The following is a 26,169-nucleotide window of genomic DNA, read 5'->3' on the forward strand; positions in this document are numbered from 1 at the left end:
CCCCCATTTTAATTTAACTTGCCCCAATAAATTACTATGCATCATTCATAACATCAATGAAATAACTGTGGAAGTTACTGAATTATGGGTCTCTAATAACACCCGCGGCAACCATAATAACGTGTTGCAAGGCGTGATGTGGCTTCCCTCCGTGCCGACTTCCTTCACTGTTGCACAGCACTGCATTGCTTTGAATGGTCTGTTCTAATTTTCCTGATGATGCTGGAAAGCCCAACAAGAAGCTGTTATCTGTATTCATCACACTGGCTTTTTTCCCTATCTAATAATAAGACAGGAGAAGATACAGCATACCTGCTGCTCTGTTTAATGAGCTAATGAGATGATAAGACACTGAAATCATGATTCTCAAATCGGTCTCTCACATTTTCGCCCCCCTACACGATGACTGCAAATCAGTATGTGCCTCGTTTGCATGCTTGCTCACTTCGTCGGAGTGAAGAGCAAGGTCAAATGTGCTGTTTATCACTCTAAAGAGTTTTCCTATTTTAATTGCTTCAATATTTATCCCGTGCTCCCAGGATTAGATTTACATGATATGTTCAGAAATTGCAATCCATTCTTCCATCCATCACACAAACCCCTCTGCAGTAGATAGCGGCAGTTATCTTGGGGACCATGCATTACAGGACCTCAATTTCAAACTCTTGCCGTTTGTAATCCACTTAAATTGTTTATCGCATGATTCCGCGAAGGTCAATCGCTTTCAAAATAATCACATTAAGCGAGTATGTTGGATGCAAAATCTCCATGAAACTTCCATGAAACCAGGAGTGATAAACATTTCAAAAAGCCACACAGGTTGAACGGTATTCGAAATAATTGCGGCTTGGTTAAATAATTAACAATCTTCTTCTCGGAGGCAGCCTCCATATTTACATGCCTTAATTAATCACCAGAGAATGTTCCATTCTTGCTGGATGTAATTGCTGCTGGAATTGTTCTAGAATTAAAAAAAAGGCAACATTAATTAACTATCAGTGGTCAGATTTGCCCTCAAGAATTATGTAAACATACCCTGTCCGAAGACGATATATATGTTGCTGAAATTGCACGGTCAAGATTTATGATCCTTTGGCTGCAGAGTGATTTGTTAATGAAGCGGGACAGATTCGCCCTCAACACGAGCTTGCTTATGAAATGAATATGCGGCGGACCAACCGCTGTCGTTGCTTGATCAACATCAAACAGACGTTATTCAAATATCCACAGGTCATTCGGGATGGTCCGTCATCCTCCGACCCCGAGGTGATTCTTGGTCTTACTAAAGACACGCCTTACAAACACCCACAACACAACCTGTTTGGGCAGCGGCCATGTAATGAAATTTCTCCTCGCAGCTTGTTACTCGGTCGCTCCGGTTTTGAATCTCGATTCCGAAACATCATTGCTGAATATTTCCCCGAGAGAGGCTCTCCATAAGGACAGGCCAGCACTAGACATGAGGACCCGTGACTCAACAAGGAGATACCCAATGACACCATGCAATTAGTCTCGATAATGTAAAAACCACTGGGCGTGTGAACAAATTCCATGGATAAATTTTTCTGCCCTAAACTTACTGAAGAAACTTTGTTAAGCCATCATAGTCAATGAATCTGTAATCACTGGGAAATTAGCTTTGTAGTGAATTTGCAATTTACAGGGACTTAAGAATGAATTTAGCTGAAAACATTGGATAATTCATTGTAATTATCGTTCGACTCCACAAAGGACATTGTTTTTCTACCGGTAGCATTGCTGATAAGGGTAATTGCATGACACAATAACATGGCATTATTATATTATTATGATAACAATGAAAAGTAGGCCTAAACTTATACTGATATTGCATGAGCGCAAACATATTAAATTTTATATTCATGTCTGTTAATCGCTGTTCTCCTTTTTTTTTAAAAATTATATTTATTGATCCCCATGGGGAAATTACTCTGCATTTAACCCATCCTAGCTGTGTAGCTAGGAGCAGTGGGCAGCCGCCATGCAGCGCCAAGGGACCAACTCCAGTTTGTCTTGCCATGCTTCAGTGAAGGGCACAGACAGGGGGAGTATTAACCCTAACAAGCATGTCTTCTTGATGGTGGGGGAAACCAGAGCACCCAGAGAAAACCCACCGCACACAGGTAGAACATGCAAACTCCACACCGAGGACGACCCCCGAGGTTGGCCAACCCCGGGGTTCGAACCCAGGACCTTCTTGCTGTGAGGCGACAGTGCTAACCACTGCGCCACCATATATTTCAGAATATTTAAGAAAAACTTATATTTAATAGCTCCATTGGGAAATAATTGATCACTTTTGCAATGATTAGTGATTTTAGAGGGTAAATAAGATGGTGATCCAATACTCTGGATGACTCAAAATGACACTATCATATTCAATTACAGTCCGGGCAAGTCTATGGTCAACACAATGTTTCTGAAGTACTTTGCTTATCCTAAAAGAAGGGGCTTGTCTGTGAATCAGTGAAAGAAGGGTGGTGTCTATAAAGGATTCAGGACACTACAGGAGGCTTCATATCAGTGAGAACAATGAAGATTGGTCATTGGGTCGTTTGCTGTGTACACAGGGCATGTGCAAGACAAGTAACCAACTAGTCATTAAATCAGACTAAATCGTGGTATTTATCAGATAAACTAGACTATTTTCCTACAAGCTTAGTCATGAAAATGGGAAACTTGCTATTGCTCATGTTCTATGGGCTCAACTTGCCTTACGCTGCATCTTTTGTAATAGGACTATTGCACATGCGATGCCAAAACGATATATTGTTCAGCCCTGTTTCCACACCTACAACCATGGTATTGTAGGTAGGATGGTAGACATGAAAACACCGAGGGAAAAGACACATCGGAGAAAAGCTGCTGAAGACTGAAAACATAGTAAATGAAAGCGGTTTTCCCAGAGCCCCAAATTAAAGCTGATGGCCGTAGAAGCCTTGTAATCACCCGAGGTGCCAACTGGCTCATGAAGAGTGGGAGCAGAGGACCAGGTGTGCGCCAGAATATTTTAGGATGAATTCATAATAACTTCATAAAACCAGCCGTGCATCGCATGCATACCCACACCATCAGCAGCCTGCAGCAAGGCTATAGAAACTGCAGACCTCTGAGCACCTGCTACCCAAATGCGTGCTAGATTGCCCACACATTTGTCTTTGTTATCATGATTCAACATTTAGGGCCCCATTTAAACGATCTAGGGCCTATTTTACATCCGGCGCAAAGCGCAGCGCAAGTGTCTTTGCTAGTTTCTGACCGACGCAGTTGTCCTTTTCCCACCCAGCACCCACGTTGTTTAAATAGTAAATGTACTTGCGTCCACACAGGCGTAACGAGTCAGCGCCGGCCCCAATGCAAGATGATCAAAACGGACCTCGGCCTGCCCATCACAATCAGACGTAACATAACGTAATGTCAGTAGTGAATGAAAGAAGTGAAAGTATGCAGCTTTGAAATGACCAGCAACAGCGAAATGCGCTGCACAGCTGACGACTAAAAGAAGTTATTTACTTGGAGACCGCCGTGCAATGGAGGAGGAGTCTTAAAAGCAAGGCCAAGATAGTGATAGACTAGCCTACTTAAAAAAAAAATCAGGTGTTGGAGCACCATAACAGATGAAAACAATCGGTGACAGCGCAACTTGACACAGATGAAAAAATGATCAGTGACGGCACACCTGCACATTGAGATTCATATCTGCAGATAGGCCTTATAAACACAAAACACAAGTGTGTAGTTTGATTATTATTCAAATAAATAACAGGTAAGTTCTACTTACAGGCTTTTCGCTGTGCAAAGTCTTGACACTTTGCCAGCTAGCTAACTCTTCTGTGTGGATTTTGCTATGCAGTAGTATGCATGTACACAATTACGAGTTGGCACTTTGAACATTTTTGAACAGCGAATTCAGGGAGCAGCCGGGATGCGAACCCGGGTCTCCTGCTCCATGGGCGACTACATTAACCAGTCGACTAAAGGGTATGACCCCTTAGCCAAGAGCTAGCGAGTCTAGTCATCCGTGGTCATTACACTACCCTCCTCCTTCAGGAAGCGTGTCCCTGTGCTTCAGCATCTCAGCTCCCTCACGCCTCTGGGCGCATGCGCTTCCGACGGCCTCATGGTCTCACCATCCCACTTCTGACACCAAAGTAGCAAATTCGAAGGGCAGCCGGGAAACGAACCCGGATCTCCCGCACCACGGGCAACTGCGCTAACCAGTCGACTAAAGGGTCCGACCCGACCCTTTAGTCGACTGGTTAACATCGACTAAAGTGTCCGACTGCTATACCTACACCAGTGTAGGAGGTTCTGAAAGCAAACTATAAACCAAGTAAGTGACATAATTTCTCATTATTGATTAGAAATGGCAACTTCTCAAATCCATCTGTACATGTTTGAGCCCGAAAATGATCTGGAATATCAGAGTGGACGGCACGAACATCTGCAGCAAAAAGATTACCGCAGGACGTCTCATTACCTGCTTATTGTGTGACACAACGGTGGATTTCACAAGCCGCATATTAACATTATTCCATATATGCCCCTGTTAATCGGTGTACAAGTGGGAAATGTGCTAAAATGTCGGTTTAAGTAGAAAATGTCTGCTGTCAGGAAATAACAGGTTACGCAGACAGTAAAACGCTACTGTGCTGTAGCCAAAAGACTGTATAGTAGCTCCCTGAATCGTTGGTTATTTGTAAGCTGGAGTACATTAAATATACTACTCAAATTGACCGTTTTGCAAGAACGTGTACATCCATTTACAAGAAGACCGTAGTTTGACAGGCTTTTGGCTTGGAATATCTTCACTTGAGCATAACTGCTTTTGGTATTATAAAAATTGCAGTGATTAATGATTAATGGTGACAGGCATGGGCACAAGTCCATGAATACTGGGATGGCATCCAGCGCTTTACCTGTGCCCCTGTCCATAGGGTTAGTGGCTGTGTCAGGAGGGGCATCCGACGTAAAATTTTGCCAAATCAGTATGCGGATTGACAAGACCCTGTGTCCTCACAGGGTACTGATGAAAACTATAAAATCCACTGTAGCGACCCCTGAAAAACAGGGCACAAGCCAAAAGAACAAGAAGAACAGTGATTGCTTGTTACTTGAACAAAACAATTGTGTTTGGGGGATGGTGACATTTATCTTTGGCGGTTGTGAAAATAACGTCACGAATTTGAGAGTCACGAAGAAGGACAGGATTAGGAACGAGGATATTGGAGGGACAGCTCAGGTTGGGCGGTTTGGAGACAAAGCGAGAGAGGAAAGATGGAGATGGCTTGGACATGTGTGGAGGGGAGATGACGCTGGGTATACTGGGAGAAGGATGCTGAATACGGAGCTGCCAGGGAAGAGGGAGAGAGGAAGGCCAAAGAGGAGGTTTATGGATGTGGTGAGGGAGGACATGCAGGTGGCTTGTGTGACGGAGGAAGATGCAGAAGAAATGGAAGCGGATGATCCGCTGTGGCGCCCCCTACCGGGAGCAGCAGAAAGTAGTAGTAGTAGTGATAGTAGTATAGTGTAACGTGCATGGATAAGTAGACACGCTGGCCACTGGCTGGCGGGTTTGACCCTTTAGTCTAGCGGTTAGCGATGTCTCCTGCGGTGCGGGCGATAAAGGTTCGCTTCCCGGCCGCGGCAGTTCCTGTGGTTGCGTTGTCCCCCGAATTCGCTACAATATGGTTGAAATAAAGGCATATAATCTGACTGCTCGGTGCACGGCCATATTGTTTTGAGCAAGTCGCCGTTAGTTCCCTAAATATCTTATTGTATACGCCCATCGTCCGCGCTGAAACTATATCCACTAGGCATTTGGTCCGATTATCAATACAAGCCAAACGTTTCAGTGATATAACGTTACTCACAGCTTCTGCTTCCGACTCCTCAACGCGGCGCTTTACGAGACGGAACAGCTCCGTGGCATAGGGGTACAAATGTCATTTAACCTCTGATTCTTCATTTCACCTTCCCTTGGAAGTCCTTACAAAGGGAACTTGCCTTCGCACTAAAGAAACCGGCGTCTTCCCGCCATCGCGACACACGCGCCAACCAAACTCCCCCCGCGGCGACCCTTCCGGTCTACCGAACTTGCTTGAGGGCGGGCCAAATTAGCCGCTACGCTACGCGGGCGTTATGGCGTGCTACGTGGTGACGTAGATAAGTACCGGAAGTAAACGCGCGACTGCGAACGAGACGCTCGGGCAGCGTTTCCTGTCGGAGAGAATAACTCCCTGTTGTGTGGACTTTTGTAACCCTGCAGACGTTTTACATGCCCCCCCCCCCAGCTACATAACACGCCAAAGGAAAGGGGGGCCAAACATGACATGATCACTTTAATCATGGAGAAGGCAAGAGGGTTCTGTGAAACAGAGGTTGCGAGACAACACAGCGGTGTAAAAACGCTGACGCTATATGTTCCCCCCTTCACTCCCACCTGGCCTTTCCGGAAGCCTCATCTCCGCGGGGAAGCCAGACTGCTCAGCCCGCCGCACTTCACAGCTGCGGCCATACAAACTCTGAGTTAATTACAGGGCCACTCGCTGCACGTCTGCTCAGTCAGCAGGTTCACTCAACAGATAGCGTGAGAGGCATCGCCAAATTGCCTTGGAGTTCCCTGCTGATGGGACTCTGAGCGCTACTAGGCGCTCTTGTGGTAGTATACTGCCCCCTGTCAGTGGAGTTCAGTACTGATCACGACACCAGATTACAATGTATACATTTTTATTAAGCACATTTAATAGACTGCCGTCAGTACAAAGATACATGTTTGAGTTCAGAGATGATTATGGCTGCGATGAATTCCTGGAAATTGTGTTTTCAGTCGCAGCAACGCTTTACAAGTGATACTCGATGCATTACGTCCCCTTCAGAACACTCCTCCGGTTCATTTCTATCACGACCACAGGGTGCTCAAAACATTTCCTGTGAAAGAAAGGAATAATTGGATAAAGAACAATGGTTCAACGATGAAACAGAACATGTCGACACAACTGCTACTTTAAATGTGATTTTACAAGGCAACTTTGAAGTACCTGCTCCAGATCCTTCTCCTCATCAACCTCAAAAGCAAGTTCCTGTCTTTTTCTCTCTGCCTTTAATCACAACAAAGGAGAAGACATTCAAAGTCACCCATGGCATGGAATTAAATTCAAGTTTTGTGCAGCCACAAATATATATAATATTGTTATTGTAATGTGACTGCAAAATGGTATCTAAAATGTGTCACTTTTATTGTAAGAAATATTAAAATTGTAGCTGCCTTGGCATGAAATTGTAACTACTTGTTAACCTTCTGGGGAGGGCCACTGACAACTAAGTCAACGTTCTGATGACATTTAGTGTTAAATAATGGACAGATTAATTTTAAACCTCATAAAATTGTAATTTCCATGGAAACGATCGGCCTGCATTACAAGTTGAGTGTACCAGTGGATTGATAACATCACTGACTGCAATTTTATCATGCAACCATGATTTTGCAACAAATTTCATTTTTAAAAGAGACATTCTAACATAATGCAGTCATCTTTCTGAGCAGCCTTTAAGTTTGTGTTTAGTTTCTTTAGTGAATTGTTTGGCAATGTCAAAATAAAGACATGTAATTTAACAATTTATTATACAATCACTCCATGTACCCCACTGTCAACCTCAGTGATTTCTCAGACTAACCCTTCCAAAGACTGTGAAACTAACCCTGTTAATGAATGTTCCTCCCCTTGCCTCACTCAGAAATGCCCATGAATCATCAAGTGGTAAGACAGAGAAAACAAGTACACAGCACACATTTTACTGTACGACCGCAGCTATTTTGATTGTCACTTAATTTCCCCTTTCTTATGTTACTCCAGATAAAATGACAAAAGGCAGATCACGTCAACGTTTATTGCTCAAAATTTAAATCTTGGCATTGTCGCCCTTTTAAACTCTCTCCCCCCTTTTAAATAACAAGCAAGTATTGTGTAAGCGATGTTATGTCACGTACCCCGTATTGGCGCCTACCTTTTCAGAAATCGTGGTCTCCGCAGAGGTTTGCTGAGTAAAGAGGATGGCATCATGGACAGAGAGGAAGAGTTGGTTGCGAGCAATACTGCCTTCATCAAACACCCCACCCACCTCCAGTTCCTCATACACCTGGGCTGCAAGGAAGCAGGACAACAAACATCATGTAAAGAGTGGTGGTACACAATGCAATTAACACTGTAATACCAATACATTATTTAGGATTTTACCTTGAACATTAGCCAGGTATAGTTTAATCCCGAGCATCTCATAGCTTGAGTTCATCTGTAAGGGGCACAGAAGAGAAGAGGTTCATAGAAGTATTGAACAAACATTTTTAAGAATGCCATCACCTGCTCGTATACCCCAATACAGTAATACTGCAAACAGACAGACCTTAGTCAGTACTTTGATACCCATGAGGTCGATAAAACAGACCCCTGCCAGGTCCAGAATGAGCGTGTGGAAGGGCATAGGTTGGGTCTCCAGAGTGACAGCTGAGTCTCTGGGTAGCTGCTCAGGTTCCTGCTCGCTCTGCTCAATGTCACCACAGTGGAAGTTGACATAGCTGGTGGGCAACTCGGGTTTGGTGGTGCTGTCATCATTCATGTCAAAGTCATTCTGAAGCTCAAGCTGTGATATTGCCTTGATTATGAGCAGATACAATCATCCAGAAAGGAGATACAATCGGTCAAATGATAACAGCACATAAAAGCAATATCATTGTCATGAAAGTAAGATAAAAGACATTACAAAAAAAGCAAGTCCTAAAAATAAGTTTTAAGAAGTGATTTAATATATGACACTGATTCTGGAAACCTTAGCTTAAAGCCTAATCAAATATTAAACCATTTTCATGAGTTTGCTGACGTCGACATGGGGAAAAACCATAACATGGCAGTCTGGTCTTGGTACTCTGTGATGTTAGCATAGCAGGATAAACACAGCTGTAGCTAAAAAATCAATAATGGATCTGTTGGATGTAGGTGTGCCAAAGAACCAGCATTGACAGTACTGTTGACAATTGTTAGTGCTGTTGATCTATGCCTGTCTGTCTGCCTGTGTGTCTGTCAATGATGATAGGCGTGCTGGCACACCTAAATCAAACTTACCCATTATTGATTTTATTACCTGTAGCTGTGTTTATCCTGCTATGTTTACATCAAAGAATGCCAAGACCAGCCAGATATGTGTTTAACCTTTACAGGATTACAGGGTTTTAACCTGCAGATGTCAGCAAATTCATTAAAACGGTCCAGGGTTTAGTTGCTTTTTAACAACTGGGTTGGTGCAGAGAGTCCATTACTCTCAAAAGGCTTTTGCAAAAGGTTAAAGGAATGCAATAACAACTTTCAACATCATCTCTGAATATTTATTGTAGGGATAACTCTCTATTAGCAGCCATAATATTGAGCAGCCTTCTGTATGCAGTGTTGTTATTTGTATTTTCTTATGCATTACAACCTATTGGCAAACCAGGAAGTAAGTTTTCACGTTCATGGACACTAGTCACGTCACCGGCAGACATGATTTCAATGGCGTTTCAGAGAAACAGAAGCGTGCTCAGTATCATGGTTTCCAATGGCGCTTTATCACGACCACACATAGATGATGTTGAAGGTCATGATTGTTTACTGTATGTGAAATATACACTCTTCAAATATTACAATAGAAATCGTTAGCTGTAGTTCTGAGTGAATATGCGCATCTCTTTGTTGAAGTTGAATGTGCTGGGCCAAACAATCTCAAATGGCAGGGTGGAGCCTTTATTTGACCATATTTGACCACCAGAACTGGGGCGACAGAACCTTCTCCATATCTGCCCCTTCCCTCTGGAACTCTCTCCCCCTAACTCGTCAGAGACTGCACCCATCTGTCCATATCCAAACCTCTGCTCTTCAGAATTGCTTTTAATGTGTGATTAATGGTATGCATTTTATGCTTTTGATGTGCTGCTTTTAAATTTATCTTAAAATATGTAAGGATCTTTGTAAAGTGCTGTACAAATAAAATGTATTATTATTATTACTATTACTATAAACCTGGGCCTCCCACCTGAGACCTCATGTTGGCCAAAGAGCTTCGCTTCCTCCTTCTGGCCTCTTTGTCCTTCTTCTCCTCTTCCTCTTTTTCCTTCTGTTGTTTTTTCATGAACTTTCGCCTGGCCAGGATAAGCTTGCCAGGGTCCAGTCCCGTCTAGACACAAACATACATAGGTAAATAATTCCCACGTCACCTGAATACATTCACTCACACGTGGCTGACCTTGAGTGGTTTGCAAGAGAGGTTGTTGGTTTGTTGTACCTTTTTGATGACCTTCCGCCTGAATATTTCTGCATTTGCAAAATAGAGTGGAGAGCAATAGTTTACTATTTTCACACCCTTGATAGATGTTACCTACGAAGGGAGACAACAGCGATGAGACACAATTTCTGTATGTTCTGTGCAATGACAAGAAAACTTGAGAATTGTGAGTCCTGTTCTATTTGAACTTGATGGCATAATTTGCCTGTTTTTTTTTTTGTTTTTTTTTTTACTTGTGGCAATGTACATCTACTTTGTATTTTGATTCTCCTATTCCCTGCTACTTCATATTCCAAGGTGCACCTGCACTAAATGCACTCAACTTGCCACACACTCTTCGCTATATGATTACCGAATTGTGCTCTGTGATGTCATAACTTGGTAACATTTGAATATATCTGCTAATTGCTGCTTCTCTTGTAAATTATTTTGGGTAAAAGGATTTGCTTGATAAGTGAATATAAATGTATATACGGAGTTCTGATACCTTACTGTAGACCTTGGGGTTTTTGTAGATATCCGTGTCCATGACCTGATCCAATGCTGAACCATTACGACTATAGAGAGCACATAATCTTATTAAAGTGCGTAATTTCTCCACATACACTACTCGAGCATTACTGCACAGTCATGCCCCTTTTCCACTACATGGTACCGGCTCAACTCGACTCGACTTTTTTGTTTTCCATTACTGGAAAGTACCGACATTTTGGTAAATGTTACCACTTTTCTGGTACCACCTTTGTCGAGGTTCCAAAAAAAACTGGAGCGGGTACCAAAATCAATGCAGCCCAGCTACACTGAGGGGATACTGTTACGGTAATGGAAAATGACACTCTGCGAGTCTAGTCGAGTTGAGCTGAGCCGGTACCATGCAGTGGAAAAGGGGCATTAGTTATTTTCACTCTTTTCCTAAGCGCAATGAGGATTGTGTTGATTTCACTTACAATTGTGTCTGGAATATCACCACAAGGACAGAGAAGCCCACTCCAATGGCAACTCCATAAGGCAAGCTAAGAAAGAACGTGGCCAAGAAGGACACAACCCACACACACTGGACAACATCGACACAATCAGAAATGATGATAAAATGACATCGCATAACAGTATTGCCTTTTGTTGAGGCATGGCGCGGCTATGACTTACACAATCCAGTTTACTTTTCCTCCATAAGTAATAGGGGTCAGAGAGCTGAAGGAGGGTGTTCTTCAGGTTGACTGCGATCAGGGCTCCGAGCACTGACTGGGGAGACAGTACCAAAAAACCTACTTACCGAGATGCCTGTTTTGCTGTCCTTTGGTTCATAATACCACTGCAGATGTTTCTACAGTAGTTCAGTAACGTTTACCTACTTTAGGTAGTGGTTTCAGGTAGGCTCCCAAGGCTAGCATGGTAACCATTACCACCAGCATCACACACAGACTTGCAATCTATGAGACGACAGTAGAGTACCAGTAGTTAGCGCAAAGCAAGACAGGCTTTTTTTTTGGTTCTGTTTTGTTGTAGTCCATGATAAATTTCTGCAAAAACCTGCTGTGTGGAGTTTGACTCAATAACCGATGTGCTATCTTTGAACGGCGGCATTGAACCCACCTGGGATGTTCCTCCGGCACTGTCTACAGCCAGGGTTACCGACAAGGCACAGCAGATAACATGAATTTTAAAGAAGGACCCAAGGAAGTTGCTGCAGCCGAGAGCCAACATCTCCTGGATAGAGCCCACATATTTGAAAAGGAGAGAAACAAACAGCTTTTCCATAACCACACCAAACAAAACATGTTTTTTTTGTTACCTGGTTGGGATCCACATCATAGCCATGCTTTGCTGCCAGTGTCCTGCCCATAGCCAGATTGATGACATACCCCACTATGGCGAGAGAGAAGGCTGTGCTCAACATGTCGTCCCACTGACTCACTGTCGGCAGGATTGGTGCTGGGAATCTGAGATAAGGAACGGAGAGACGGATAAAAGGGACGGTAAAAACTACACTTTGTTGAAAGGACTCATGCTGAAGGAAGCAGGGGTTGATTCTGTGATCACTAGCTTTGCTTTACCCCAGAGGAATTTTTCCAACTATGTCCATATGATATTTCTCGGGAAGGTCCAGTGGACCGGAAATGGCTGTCGCCACAACCACCTGCACAGAAGGAGACAAAGGGAGAACAATCTCTGCTGGACTTAAAGCACTGTGTATAGCTTTACGTTGTAGAAATAGGCAGACATGACCACCACACAGCAAATTTTGTGCAATAATTACATAAAAAATAGAGGAAAAAATGGATGTGTCGAGCTTTCTTTATAAAATGTCTGAGTCTGAATTACTTACAATGACGATCTCCATAGGGACAGGGAAGGGTAGCTTGTGGCGGTACCGTGCACTCAGCTCCTTCACCACAATCAGCGCTACGCTGCTAACCAGAGCAAAGACTAAGGAGGCGATGTTGGTTTCAGGCAGGCCACAAATAATATCTATGAGGGTCTGAAACAAACAAACCGTCCCGGTTAACTAAAAAAATACAGGGTGTTTCTATAACATGTCACGAAAGAATGGAGCTTTTCAGGTACAGAATCCCAAACGTGTGGCAGTTATCCATCATCAGATCACAATGGGTGAGTTCACTTACATATACAACAGCCAGGGGACCACTATAGGGGGGTACTTGAATCCCGAAGATGTACTTCAACACTGAAATGAGAATCTGTAGTCCCGCTGCGGTCATGAAGCCTCTGACGAAGGACTCTGACAGATATATGGCCACAAAGCCAAACTGCGTCAAGCCCAGGCCAATCTGCATAGATGGAAAGCGATCTCAAGAGGTCTGTCCCTTTTAGGTGTCATTTTAATGTGATGGGCTCATTTTATCACTTCTTATTATTTCTTCTGGGAATTTCTATTTTACAATTCCCAGTATTCCCATTTTTCTGTGTGTTTATTTTTCATAATGGAAAAGAAAAAAATCCCTTTGGTACCAGCGTCTACCTGTATGATCGCGGTGAGGCAGGCCAGTGTCCCCGAGATGCCCAGTCGAACCTCGTTCATCCTGCCTTGGTCCACCACGGTAGCATTGAGAGTGGCATTGAAATGACTGAAGTCGGACTCCGGGGCCAGCCTGAGACACACCATCCCCACCATAATGCTGAGAACAGCAAAGGTACCTGGACACAGCGACCAGCGTGTTACGCTTATTTTGTTCCCCCCGTACGGCAAAATGGGCCGAGTCCAGTGGAGTACGGGTGAAATGCAGTGAATAATGAACGTCGTGTAAAACAAAATGGGTGTGGATAAATCATCCAGATTCACCTGGGACCATCTGGTGGGCTGTGCCCATGAAGAAGTAAGGGATGAGGGGGAAGAAAGAGGAATAGAGCCCGTTGACGGGAGGAAGGTTCGCTAGTAGGGCAAAGGCCATACCTGGAAAGGATATAAAAAACGGTTGTCAAACAGATGAGGATGAAAGAAAGAGAAGAGGCCGGGGGAACCGCCTCACAAAAAGCAACATTTATCTTCTTATATTCTTTGGGCCAGAACATAAACAAGGGACATCTCGGTGATCAGGTATAGGTGTGACACGCAGCCGGCAGAATCAGAGAAGAAGAATTATGACGTGAGTCCACAGACCTTGGGGCACTTGAATGGTGCCCGCGCTAACCCCGCTGACCACGTCACACAGCAGCTTCTCCTTCACGTTGTACCGGGGCAGCCAGCTCAGCACAGGCAGGTGTCTGAACAGCAAGCTTTTTAATCTGGACCCGGAGCATCTGCCATGGACAACCAACGCTTAGTGAGACACCAGGAGACAGGAGAAAATCTTTTAGACCACATGTCCAAAACTTTTAATCTGGGTCATTTTAAGGGCATACAGCTACAGGGACCCTCCGCCACTGGATGCTGCAATACAAAGCGTGAGGAGCACATGTGAGAGAGGAAAACGTCCATCTGACGTCGACACTAAAGCCGGGTGGCAGATTTGTACCTGAACAGCTTCTTTACTTTCTCCCCGGTGGGGAATTGTCGATTCTTCTTGTCGTACTCTCCATCAAAATCCGGCAGGCTGTAGGCCGGCCTATCGACCACGTAGCGGGGCCGATCCTGGTGCATGGCTGCAGCCTATCAGGGGATATATTTTAGCCATGGTAAAGAGTCGCCTTACAACTCAAATGAAGCCTTCATTCGTGCGACACGCTTTCCAGCGTACTGCGACTGGCGTCCTAATCTGACCTTGGAGAAGTGGCCAACAGGTCGGATAAGTGTTGATGTATTTGAACAGCGCCAAGTCAACAAATGGCGCACACACAAATCCCCGCTACCCCTAACTGTCTGGTTACAATGTGTCCTGAACAACGGAAGAACGTTCTCTTCGCTCGTTGCATAAACCGGCATTCTGTAACGAAGTCGTTATACACAGACACGGACGTGTCCTGCTGTAAGGATAACGCAGCGCCTGTTTGAATAAACTGAGGGAAGCAGGGGTCACAACCGTCCTTTAAGGGGAAAGGACGATGTTTGCGCGTGCAACCTAGCCGGTATTTGATTAGAACAAATGGCACAAGTTAGAAAACTGGTTCCTATCAGAAGCTGGTGCATGAAGTAAGAAGCTTTTGTCCATTTGTGGTCTTTTTTTTCCTGTCAGCGGCGTATCCTACAGAAGTACCACCGATACGCAAAATCATCAACATTACTCGCTCTGTATTTGCAGTACTTAAGCCAACATGCCAATCCCAAATCCAGAGATCTGTTCAAAATACATGTGTGTTTCCTGCATGTATTAAGGTTAGAAACCTCGCTCCTACCTTACAGTTTAAGTAATGTCTCTGTCGTCATTAGGCTGGGGTTTGAGTTTTGCCTGCTCGCCTCGGCCAGGGGTGTTAATTATTTATCATATAGTCAAGTGATGTTTAATACCTTCTACACCTTCTGGGTGGAGCTTGAGACTACACACTTTGTTCTAAGCATCCCTATAGGAGAATGGAGCTGGGTGATTGTCACTGGCTGCTCCGCCCCCCCCCCCAATTGTACCCAGCCAATTACCCCACTCTTCTGAGCCATCCTGGTTGCTGCTCCACCCCCTCTGCTGATCCGGGGAGGGCTGCAGACTACCACATGCCTCCTCCGATACATGTGGAGTCGCCAGCCGCTTCTTTTCACCTGACAGTGAGGAGTTTCGCCAGGGGGACACAGCGCATGGGAGGGTCATGCTACCCCCCCCCAATTCCCCTCCCCCCGAACAGGTGCCCCAGCCAACCAGAGGAGGCGCTAGTGCAGCGGCCAGGACACATACCTACATCCGGCTTCCCACCCGCAGACACAGCCAATTGTGTCTCTAGGGACGCCTGACCAAGCCGGAGGTAACACGGGGATTCGAACCAGCGACCTTCACGTCGGTAGGCAACGGAATAGACCGCTGCACTACCCGGACGGGGCTCGGGCTACTCTTTCTACTGTGACACCATGAAAACGCTGCGGCATCAAATTAATTACCATATACATTGAGTTTGTTTCAATGTCACAACCTCACTTTAATTTTCCCAGTACAAAACAAAAAAACAACACAATATAATATCTGATGAGAAACACGAGCTAAGTTAGAAGACAAACACAAATACACAGCGTTTTGGTAAAATAAATGAAACAGTACTTATCAAGGTTTAAACAGGCGAGATAGAGATGACAACATGGGAACACGTGGATATTTGTCATTATAATGGGACATCACTGTGGACTGTAAAACAAAAGATGTATTGTGTGCAAATAAAAATGGCAGCGATGTGGGAATCTAAAGTGCAATTAGTTATGGAATTCATCTGTTTTTCTTCAAAGAGGAAACGTCCAAATATTCAAAAAGGGGAAGCCAAGAGAATAAACAAGTCTATACAAGGGGAAACTTGGTAAATGGCAGAAAGTTCATTTCTGCTTTGAGCAACATTCTCTTACATCAGGGTTTAGTCAGTGAACAGTCAGTCAGTCAAGATTTGCAAAATGAACCAGCCCCCCCCGCCCCCAAAAAAAAGGTTTTAAAACTGTAAATATGACATGTAATTTTGTCAAGAGACCAGTTCCACTACTTGGTTAGAGACAATGAATGCCGCTGAAATAACGGCTATCAGACATTTTTTTTTTGAATGTAAAGCTCAATATCACATTCCTCGAAATGAACCAAAATGTCAACGAAGCATTAAGGTGTGTTTCTTGACACTGTCCAGTCCCCCCCCCCCCACAAACACATATTAACAAATGCTTAGTGAACTGTGCCAAATCATAAAACCAGCAGCCTGATTTGTGTTTTTACTTCTGAATACGCTTTCTAAAAATACGTGGAAAACTTCTAATCACATGCTATTGACGCAGCAGTCCGTGACTTTTCTCGTCATTTTACCCACTCGAACCGTGACGCTCGGGTGGCGTTTCTGCTGGACAGACAATCAGCACTGCAGCAGGACAGTGTAGTAGAGTTGTGTAGGAGGCAGGGAGGAACAGACCCATTGCAACTGATTTTTGAGGAAAAAAAGTAAAGCGGCCGTTGTCCCTCGTATGCCACTGACTCGCCCGTAAATAGGCTGCACCCTTGTAAAAACGTGACCCTCATACCAAGGTTAATGCAGGCAATCCAATGTATTGCAAACTTCATCCAAAAAAATATCATAACACTGTTCTGCAGTAATACTGTGTGTCCAACAGAAGCACGGCCACAGCCACAGCACGTTTCCATCAGTGTTCCTGCTGGAGGTGTTAACGTACATGTTCACCGCTGCTTTAGTGTTTGTCCTTACAAGTCAACAACAACAAAAAACAAAACTCAACAGCGGTATAAGGAGACTGTAGAGCATCTCCAACCAGATGACAGTTAGTACTAAAATAAGTTTTTTAAGGGGGAAAAAGTCACAGATTTCAGCTCCGAACAAACTAAAAAAAGAAACCCCAATCCCCACTAGTGTATGCAACGTGACAGAAATCTCCTTAAGCAAATCTTTCATGAAAAAACAAAACAAAACACAATCTATACTCTCATTCCAGCTGAGCAGTTCCTTGTGACATTTTTTTTTTGTAGTTGTGACTACTAACAGAAATAAAACGGGTGGTTACTAAAAAGATGGCGAACAGGTTACAAAACAAATGACCTTGTAGAACAAGCGGGATGAGTGCAAGGAATGCAAACTGCCGGGGGTAAAACTCAGCTGACTTTTTGATCCGACCGTATCCGCATTTCCTTCTCTTTGCAGCAAAAGCGCTTTGACCGGCTCCTGCTGGCTGCCCAAGCCCAGCTTAATCTATTCCTCTCGTTACCAAAGGAAAAAAAAAAAGAACAGCTGACTAGAAATCACTGAGGATGCTAATGTCTGCGAACTCCTGGCGGTATCTGTACGAGTACAAGGCCAAGAGGAAGGACCATTTCAGAGTCAGGAAGCTCCACACACAGGACAGGTAGAGGCTCCTCGGGTCAGTCAGCGCTGTGGGACAGAGAGGTCGTTTAAATAAACAGTTCTGCACAGCAAATAAAGTGAATCCACCTTCAACACTGAAACTGAGTTATCGCTGCACCACATAGAATGAAATTATATACTCTCTTGGGTGTGGATCCCTACTAAAACCTACAATGATCACATGTTCTCTCGCACACACACACACACACACACACACACACACACACACACACACACACACACACACACACACAAGAGCACAGACAAACACCAGCACTCTCCTATAGCTTTATAATTTTAGTTACACCCAACTGTTATGGCTTAGCTTTTGTCACTGTTCTTTTCATGCGCAACTTCGTCTTACTTGTCTTGTTAAGCACACAGTAGAAATACTCTGCCATCATTTCCTATAAGACTACACATTTTACATTTAAGAGATTTAGGTGAGGCTCCTATTCTGAGATAATTAAACAATAATATTCTTATTACTTACAAAATCAGTGTTCTTTCCTTATTTTTGCCATCAAGCATATTGGTTGTGATATAAATTCACTCATCGGCTTCATTATGGAGATTTTGATTATGGGACCACCACTAGACACAGCTTTATAATGGCATCTTATGGGGCAATTGAACCCAAGCCTTAAACCTTCCTCTCAACAACAGCAACAAAAGAAAACTCCCTAGCGCCTGCGTATGACTGTGTACATGATTTTCCATTAGCTGCTACTCAGCTGCACTAGCCAGGCAGTTTAGTCGATGGGCACTGCTTCCTACAATAAGTACAGGCTGTTCCTTCCTGCAAGTTGAACCAGGAACTGGCTCAGCAATGCAATCATTGAGAATCCTGGACATTTTGGGTAATAACTTTTAACTCGCACTTTAGTTTTCACTTCCAAATATATGGTTTAGATAACTGGATTAAATTGGACTATGTCTGATACTTGTGTTGGCTCGCCCAATAAACTGTGCATAGCAGTTATCCTACATTCAAGATCTCATCAGTGAAGTCAATAAGTAAAATGATATCATAATGGATACCATATTACTTACTGGATACCATTCCAATTTCCCCTGGGGGATGAATAAAGTATTCTGATTCTGATTTGCACGATGGCAAAAACTAAGAAAACATCCTTAAAGATGCATGTTGCGGTAGGGCTCAAGGGTCTTGTTTAAAGACATTTAACAGGTGACATGGCTACATCTGGGATCAAACCCAAAACACTTAAGTTACAGGATGGTACATCTACACTCTAGACTGCACTGTCACAGCACGCACTATACCATTATTGTAAATGAAATCTTCAAGAAATGAATATGGATTCTTAGTGCTACATAAGTCTATGCCATAGCATAATCCATGCATCAATAACTATAAACAGGAGAGGGAGGATTACATTGTTTCTGTGTGATGGCAAGACTGAGAAAGGTGATAAAGGCGGCCGTGGCCAACACGGAGAAAAGCACTCCAACAGCGATGAAGAACTTGAGGCCTTTGAGCCAGGTGCGCCAGTAGTCCTGGAGGTACATGATGTGTGCAACAAGTGCCCAGAGTGCCAGCACTCCTGTCAGGAGGGAGGAAAGACCACGTCAGCACTGGTGGTGCACATATAGATGGCATTACAAAATCCTAACGGGAGTGCCACATGCAAACAAAAGAAGCAGGGCCATTTGCCTTGTGAGCTGCTGTTTTTAGCTACATGTTTGTCTTGTGTTGTATTTCTTTGTTGTTGTCTTTAACATGGACCCACCTTTGTGTCTGAATAAAGTAAGATTTGTTGTTGTTGTTGTTGTTGTTGTATATTCCCTAGCAACAACATACTCATGGCTGGGGTTAAACACTCTAAATAGAGGCGTTAAGGAAATCAGTGGGGTACAAATGACGTGCAAATAGTGTCATAGACAAATTGGTACAACAACAACAACAACAACAACAGCAACAACAACAAAGTTGTCATATGCGATCCATGCATCTGCGTGGCCAACGTTGGCCCTGTACACCACAAGATCCCTGCAAAACATGTTGGGAGGTAAACACGGTTCGGTTTACTAAACGGTGCACCGCAGGACCGCCAGCGCACAGCACGGGGCGCATAAACCCCCCGCATCGCGCTCACGCGGGCCCGCGCGCTTGACCGGGACTGGGCTTACGACTTCCCAAACATGTCCACGTGTTTGAAATGGGCGCATCGTGTCCCCGTCGTCCCGAAGCGCTTCTCGTACCTGACAGACCTCCCATAGACGCCGTCCACGGCTGCTTATAGGCGATGTTCCAGACCAAAAAAGCCGAAAATCCGACGAGGGTGCCGAAGGTAGCATATCCTATGCTAACGTGAATTCGACCGAACCCCATTGTACGAAACGGTTCGGCGGTTAAGGACTCGGGGGGGTGGGGGTGGTGGGGCAAATGACCTTAAAAATTGAGGGCTGGTGGTAAATAAGAGAAGCGGCGGGGGTGACGCGATCGGTACGCGGACCGTCGGCTTAACACATTATGTAATATCCCCCCTCTCCCCCCTCCTCCTCCTCCTCGATCGCGGAGCGCTCAGGACACGACTCGGCTAATTCCTCCCCATGACCCGACCGGGACGGAAACGGTTACGAAAGGCAACAAAAAGAGAGAGGTTGTCGAGGCGGTCGCTGACATGGGCTCCTAACACGGACAAAACACCGGCGGCAAGACAAAGCCCGATCCGCAACACAACCACGGCTCGTCTGCGGGTAGCGGAGCCTGGGGCCGATCGAAGATGGCGCTATGCGGCGGAGATAGACAACGACGCTGTCGTCAATTCGCGTCTTCCGCCGTGTCTAAAGATAGCGAAAACGGCTTTGTGTCATGTCGTGTCGTGTCTTGTCGTGTCTTCCCCCCCCCCCACACACACACACACACATTGCATATCCGTTCATGCGTGTCGCATAACGTTGCCAAATCAGCCTGGCCTTTCTTATTTTAGTTAACAATGAGCGCCACACGACGTTAACTATCATTCAGACTTCACATATCTTTGGGCTGCTGAAAACGCCAATTTGAAAATACGGCGCCCCTAGTGGAACGAAGTGAGAGCGCACGCTTTCGCCTGCGAAGACGAAGGTGCGTAGCGTAGAAGAAGATTTTAAAAAAACATATATATATATATATATAGTGTAAAAAAAGAAAAAGTAGATATACTGGGTCGGGTTGTCCATATATGAAGAGCCCGGGGACACCAGCCAATTTGCCGTGCTGGGGGGGGGGCAAATGATTATGACAACTAGACTTTTAAAATATTTGTCATTTTCTGTGCGGCTTTCAGCACCACTGAGGCGTGGATGGCAGCGAGGAGTACGTAGTGCAGCGTTCGTTCGGGTGTAATCCCCCCTCCGACCACAGTGTGGGTTGCAATCGCTGAGTGGCGCTGTTCGTCCGGTCGCCACGGGACAGACAGATTCCTTCAATCAATCAATCAATCAATCAATCAATCAATCAATCAATCAATCAATCAATCAATCAATCAGCTTTTCTAGCTGCAACAGCCACTCAATGCGCTTTACAACTGATTAATTCACACACACACAAACCCGCGCTGATCTCGGTGCTCTCATTCTTATGGCGATGAAGCTATCAATTTTTTTTCCCTAATAAAAAAATTGAACAAAATTTGACCCAGACAGTATTTCCATATATGGGGGCTGTAGACTCCCCTCTGTCTTTCCTTCCACATTAGTTAGATAAAAATAGTAGTAAACTTTGTTGCTGATGGAAAATATGTTCAAAGACCGTTTTACTGATCCACCCTCCTGTGTGGGATAAGTTCAATGGGTACTTTTCTGTTTTACTAAGCCCAGAAGGAAAATCAAGCCCTTTATAAATGTTTGTTTCTGACCAGGGGAAAAAAAGAAGAAAAAAAAGAAAGATGCCTTTTCGTTTGTGGATTTCGAAATGAAAATTAAGTCACTATTCTGCTTTCATTCCTTTAATTTCTGTTTCTGAAAACAACAGTACAACAAAACAAACATAATTTCCAATAGCCTACACATAGCAATACACTGTCTCAGTGTGCTCTTCCCTGAACCTTCACATCACCTCCCTGGCACTCTGTGACCCTCCGGCTGGTGACATGGTTGCTTGTGATAGTCGTTATTGGGCTTGCCTTGTTTGGTATATGGGTGTGATGATTCCTGTAGAAATACTCTGTAATGGTTTTGCATGCCTCATACGGGCCATTTATGATGGAAATAATGATATCAAGCATGACGTGCTGCATTGGGATGTGAGTTGCATTCAGATTTGGGCATCAGTGTAAGGGCTTGTGTGGCATTTGTAGGCCCATGTCTGTCTATGGTGTAAGGTCTTTTGGCCGGGTCTTGCATTTATCTGTAGTGTATGTTTTGAGCCTGTACGTAAGCTATAAGTTCATGTAAATCCATGGTCTTTATACCCATATTAAAGTTCCCTGTTTTTACATGAAGTGGGAGGAGGGGGCACCACACTGTGTAGCTATATCTACACCTTGTTGTATGAATAGTCAATACAACTGATGGTCCACATTCAAATATTTACTCCTGATGTGTCTTAAAGTGCCTTCTTCTGCTTGACAAATAAAACAATAACACACATACTCCATAGACGTGTGTGTAATCTGTTGAGGCCCTCAGCAGTTATGCTTTAGTAATTTATTATGGGGGGGAGGGGGTTTCACAAAGGAACATTATGGTCAAATTCCACCTGGTGCAATGACAAGAAACTGACTTCGCCATACTGACACAGAGAAAGAACCACAGCTGTGTAGTTTCCGTGATCCACTCACGTGTGAAAATTTTTGCACCACAAAGTTTGTGTAGTCTGTCTGTCTGTCTGTCTGTCTGTCTGTCTGTCTGTCTGTCTGTCTGTTTCTCTCTCTCTGTCTCTCCACTCTAACGACCTTAATGCAGTCCAAGCCCAGGGACAATCTCTCATCACAGCCAATCAGGGAGATACAGGAAACTGCATCTGACGTTTACTAAAACTCCCCTAAACCACAGTGACAAAAAAAACCCACCCATCTCTTCACCAGCCATCACCAAGCGGGAAAGGATTGAAAATTAAAGAAGAGAAGAAAGAAATAATAGAAGTGTGGTCGATCTCAAGCTGAGGAATGGCAGAAGAGGTTTCAGGTAAAATGAGCACCTTTTGTTTCCGTCCTTACAGGCTGCGGTAGACTGGTCGGAGTAGTTAGATTTATTGATATATTGATTATTATTATACAGCATTATTCATTCGAAATGGTTATTGTGTGTCACGCTGAAAATGGGAAGTGAAAACAATTCCATGCAAATGGTATATCTTATATAATGATGGTGTGACTAGTTGCAGGACACCGCAATCATTGTTTTTGTGCACCTGGAAAAGTTTTATGAGCTGAGTTGTTGTAATATGTCCCTGGAATTTTAAATTAGTATAGTTGCAATCGGAGAAATCCCAGAAAAAAAATGTTTTGAAGCTAGCTAGCTAGATAGATAGATAGATCACATACAGTAAATACATGTACACATACTGTACATACCACATAACTTACATAAACAACACATTAAGTCAATTGTATATGTATAGCTCAATATCACAAATGACAAATTTGCCTCAGTGGGCTTTACAGCAACACAACATCCTGTCCTTAGACCCTCGCATCGGATAAGAAACAACACCTTAAAAAAAAAAGTCTTTAACAGAGGGAAAAAATAGGAAGAAACTTCAAGGAGAGCAACAGAGGAGGGGCCTCCCTCCCAAGACGGACAACGTGCAGTGGATGTTGTGTTTACACAATTTTCACAATACAACCCTGAAAGAGGATAACAGCATTATAATGGACTTATAAAATGTATGAAGACAACACAAGAGTTAGCGGTGCCGTCGCAACTGAGCACGTGCCGGACGGTACGCCATCTATTAGTCGTTCTAACCAGGCTTTGGGGGGTTTTAAAGGGTGCACTGGTAGAATTAAGAGACTTGAGACTGGGAGAGGCTCGTGTATTCGTTCATGCACATCCGTCTCTGAGGTGCTCTCTGCTCATCAGTTACTGTCTGCTTGTCTTTCAATGCCAGCCTCCCTCCCTCTAGGACCACGGGGTCAGATGTATTAAACTGTCAGCGGCTGTCTTCTCCATCTGAGAGGAGAGAGATTTGGAAAAGAAATGAAACTGTTCGTGTTTGAACGTGTGTGATAGAGAGAAACAGAGAGCGAAAGAGACGGAGGGAGAGAAAGAAGGAAAGAAAAAAGAAAGAAAGACGGAGGGAGAGAGAGAGAGAGCGGGCGAGAAGCGTGGAGGAATGAGCTGGCAGGCATGAGAAATGTAGCTGGCAAAGAACACATTCCATGGGCGTAGTAGATATGTTGCAGGAAACCCCACTCCCATTCCCAGTGGAACTAAGAAAACACAAATGCATGAAAACACACACACACACACACACACACACACACACACACACACACACACACACACACACACACCATATGCATGCACGTATGCCCATTTATGCACACAAGCTGACATCATGGGCTTGCTAATGTGGCAGAGGTAAAACTGATCCAATAACATTCAACATCCATCACGGTATCAAACATCTCTTTAATTGCACTTGCAAGTTTATTTATGTTAATACATTCCTGCAATTAACAATTCGCAGAGCGGAACCGCGCGCGCGCGCGCACGCTGTGCACGCGTGCGTGGGGGGGGGAAAAAGTGCTTCTGACTAATGGCTATTCCCATAATCTAATTTGATTATCACGAAATGGTAGCTGGTGAGAACTGGAACTGGATAATGCCTTTTATTGGACGGCTCCGCCGCTGGTGACGTAAACACTTGAAACAAAGCGAAGCGACGGACCACGTAAACCCGACAGGAGGGCAGCGTTCATTCTCTACACGCAAAAGAGGCTCGTTAAAGTCTTGCATCGGACAGTTTTATCGACTGTAGGTGCAACACTTGACACGAGCTAAACGAATTATTACTAGAGGGTATAAACCGCCACTAGAGGGCGGTGTTTGTTTTTCTGACGGCCAGAGAGACTCGTGAACGGCCTCGTGGGCTGCAGCGAGCTCGCTGCATCGCTTGCAGCGCGGAGAGATGAAAAAAGCCCAGGACGACGCCGGAAACCTCCTCCTCCTCCTCCTCCTCCTCTCTGAGCCGCAAGGACTCGAGCCATTCTTGCGTTTCCGGCCGTGACCTTTCTGTCTTCAATGCTCTTTTCTATCTCCCAGTTCGTGGACAACACCACATGTTACATGAATGGGGGTTTTATACGGCTATTAGTGGTTAGTTGCGTTCAGAGTCTCATGTGAGAAATTGAAATGGCCATAAAGCTCAACATACAGTGACTCCTAAGTCAATGAGTCCCTCTGTCTTCTGTGAGCCATAGACAATGACAGTGCCCCCACCACCACCACCACCACCACCACCCGCTGTCAGATCCTATCAGAGAAAATTGAACTGTGTTTACATTCTCTCGGTGGCTCGTAAGAAGGAAAACTGGATTCTTTCTCTGAGAGCATTCTTACGCCAGCATCTCGGAGCCCCTGGAAGGCATCAGGCAGAGACAGAGAGTCGTACAAGACAAACCAGAGTCACAGGAAGCGAATCAAACCTCACTGGCTGCCGCTTCCCAACATCACACGTTTATTTTTTGGGTCGGGGTTTTTTTTTTCTTTTCTTTTCTTGTGGTGATCTAAACGCCTGTGCAAATGCAACCGAGAGACACAAAACGTCCTCTATAACCCCACAGAAGTCTACCCCGGTAAGCAGCTGTTCGTTGTTTCTGGTACGAATGAGGAAGCGCACGTATCTCGTTTCTCAGCCGTCACACATCCCGATACATTACGCCGCGTGCTGCGACTTGGGAGGATGCTTTTCTTCTTCTTCTTCTTTTTTTTTTCTTGGTGATAAATAATAATTGTAGCTTTATTAACGTTGTGATGCATCACCTATTCTCTAACGCACGAGTATGGCCCTGTCTATTTTTAGGCAGTTTCTGTTCGACACGAGTGTGGATATTCTGCGATCGTATGTCTGTCGACGCAGAAGTGAACGGGGGGGTGGGGGGGGGTCTTCTCCTGGAGCAGGGACTGCTGCGTGCATGCGTCCCGTCTCTGGGGTGCTCCATGGGGGGGAGACTTTGCAGTTTGACTGTGTCATGGCGGGGTCAGCGCAGGAAGGGCAGCCCTGGACTGGAACAATAGTCTTATGTAACGTGTCCTGCCTGTGGGACACAGCTGACCATAATACACTTGCAGAACGGAGGAGAGAAACCAGGTCAAACTGAAGGTACACTGCTGTACCGGGCCGACAAGTTCCAGATCTAAATCTTTTTGCCTGGCTCTCGAACTAAACCCACGAAGCCAACGGCGTCGTAGTGGGGGGGGGCTACTAGGGCCGGGGGGGGCTGGAATTAAAGGTTGGCTTTGGTT

The 26,169-nt window shown here is 44.6% G+C and overlaps 2 protein-coding genes across 2 annotated transcripts; both read right to left on the minus strand.

Annotated features, from left to right (window-relative positions):
• Positions 1-6,769: 6,769 nt before the first annotated feature.
• On the minus strand, positions 6,770-14,464 carry LOC130107863 (solute carrier family 26 member 9-like). Its single transcript, XM_056274642.1, has 20 exons — positions 14,304-14,464; positions 13,949-14,088; positions 13,631-13,741; positions 13,310-13,485; positions 12,954-13,118; positions 12,656-12,808; positions 12,384-12,466; positions 12,122-12,269; positions 11,923-12,036; positions 11,682-11,759; positions 11,476-11,571; positions 11,277-11,383; positions 10,817-10,886; positions 10,330-10,422; positions 10,081-10,221; positions 8,422-8,670; positions 8,256-8,310; positions 8,026-8,162; positions 7,059-7,118; positions 6,770-6,948 (listed from the first exon to the last, which is right to left on the minus strand). The coding sequence occupies exons 1-20, from the start codon at positions 14,426-14,428 to the stop codon at positions 6,937-6,939; spliced, it is 2,313 nt and encodes a 770-aa protein (XP_056130617.1). The 5' UTR covers positions 14,429-14,464; the 3' UTR covers positions 6,770-6,936.
• A 1,363-nt stretch (positions 14,465-15,827) lies between these two features.
• slc48a1a (solute carrier family 48 member 1a) lies at positions 15,828-20,481 on the minus strand. Its single transcript, XM_056274227.1, has 3 exons — positions 19,975-20,481; positions 19,149-19,316; positions 15,828-17,775 (listed from the first exon to the last, which is right to left on the minus strand). Exons 1-3 carry the CDS (start codon positions 20,102-20,104, stop codon positions 17,639-17,641), a joined length of 435 nt encoding a protein of 144 aa, XP_056130202.1. The 5' UTR covers positions 20,105-20,481; the 3' UTR covers positions 15,828-17,638.
• Between the last annotated feature and the right edge of the window lie 5,688 nt (positions 20,482-26,169).

This window comes from Lampris incognitus, chromosome 2 (assembly GCF_029633865.1).
Source record: "Lampris incognitus isolate fLamInc1 chromosome 2, fLamInc1.hap2, whole genome shotgun sequence".
Lineage (NCBI taxonomy): Eukaryota > Metazoa > Chordata > Actinopteri > Lampriformes > Lampridae > Lampris > Lampris incognitus.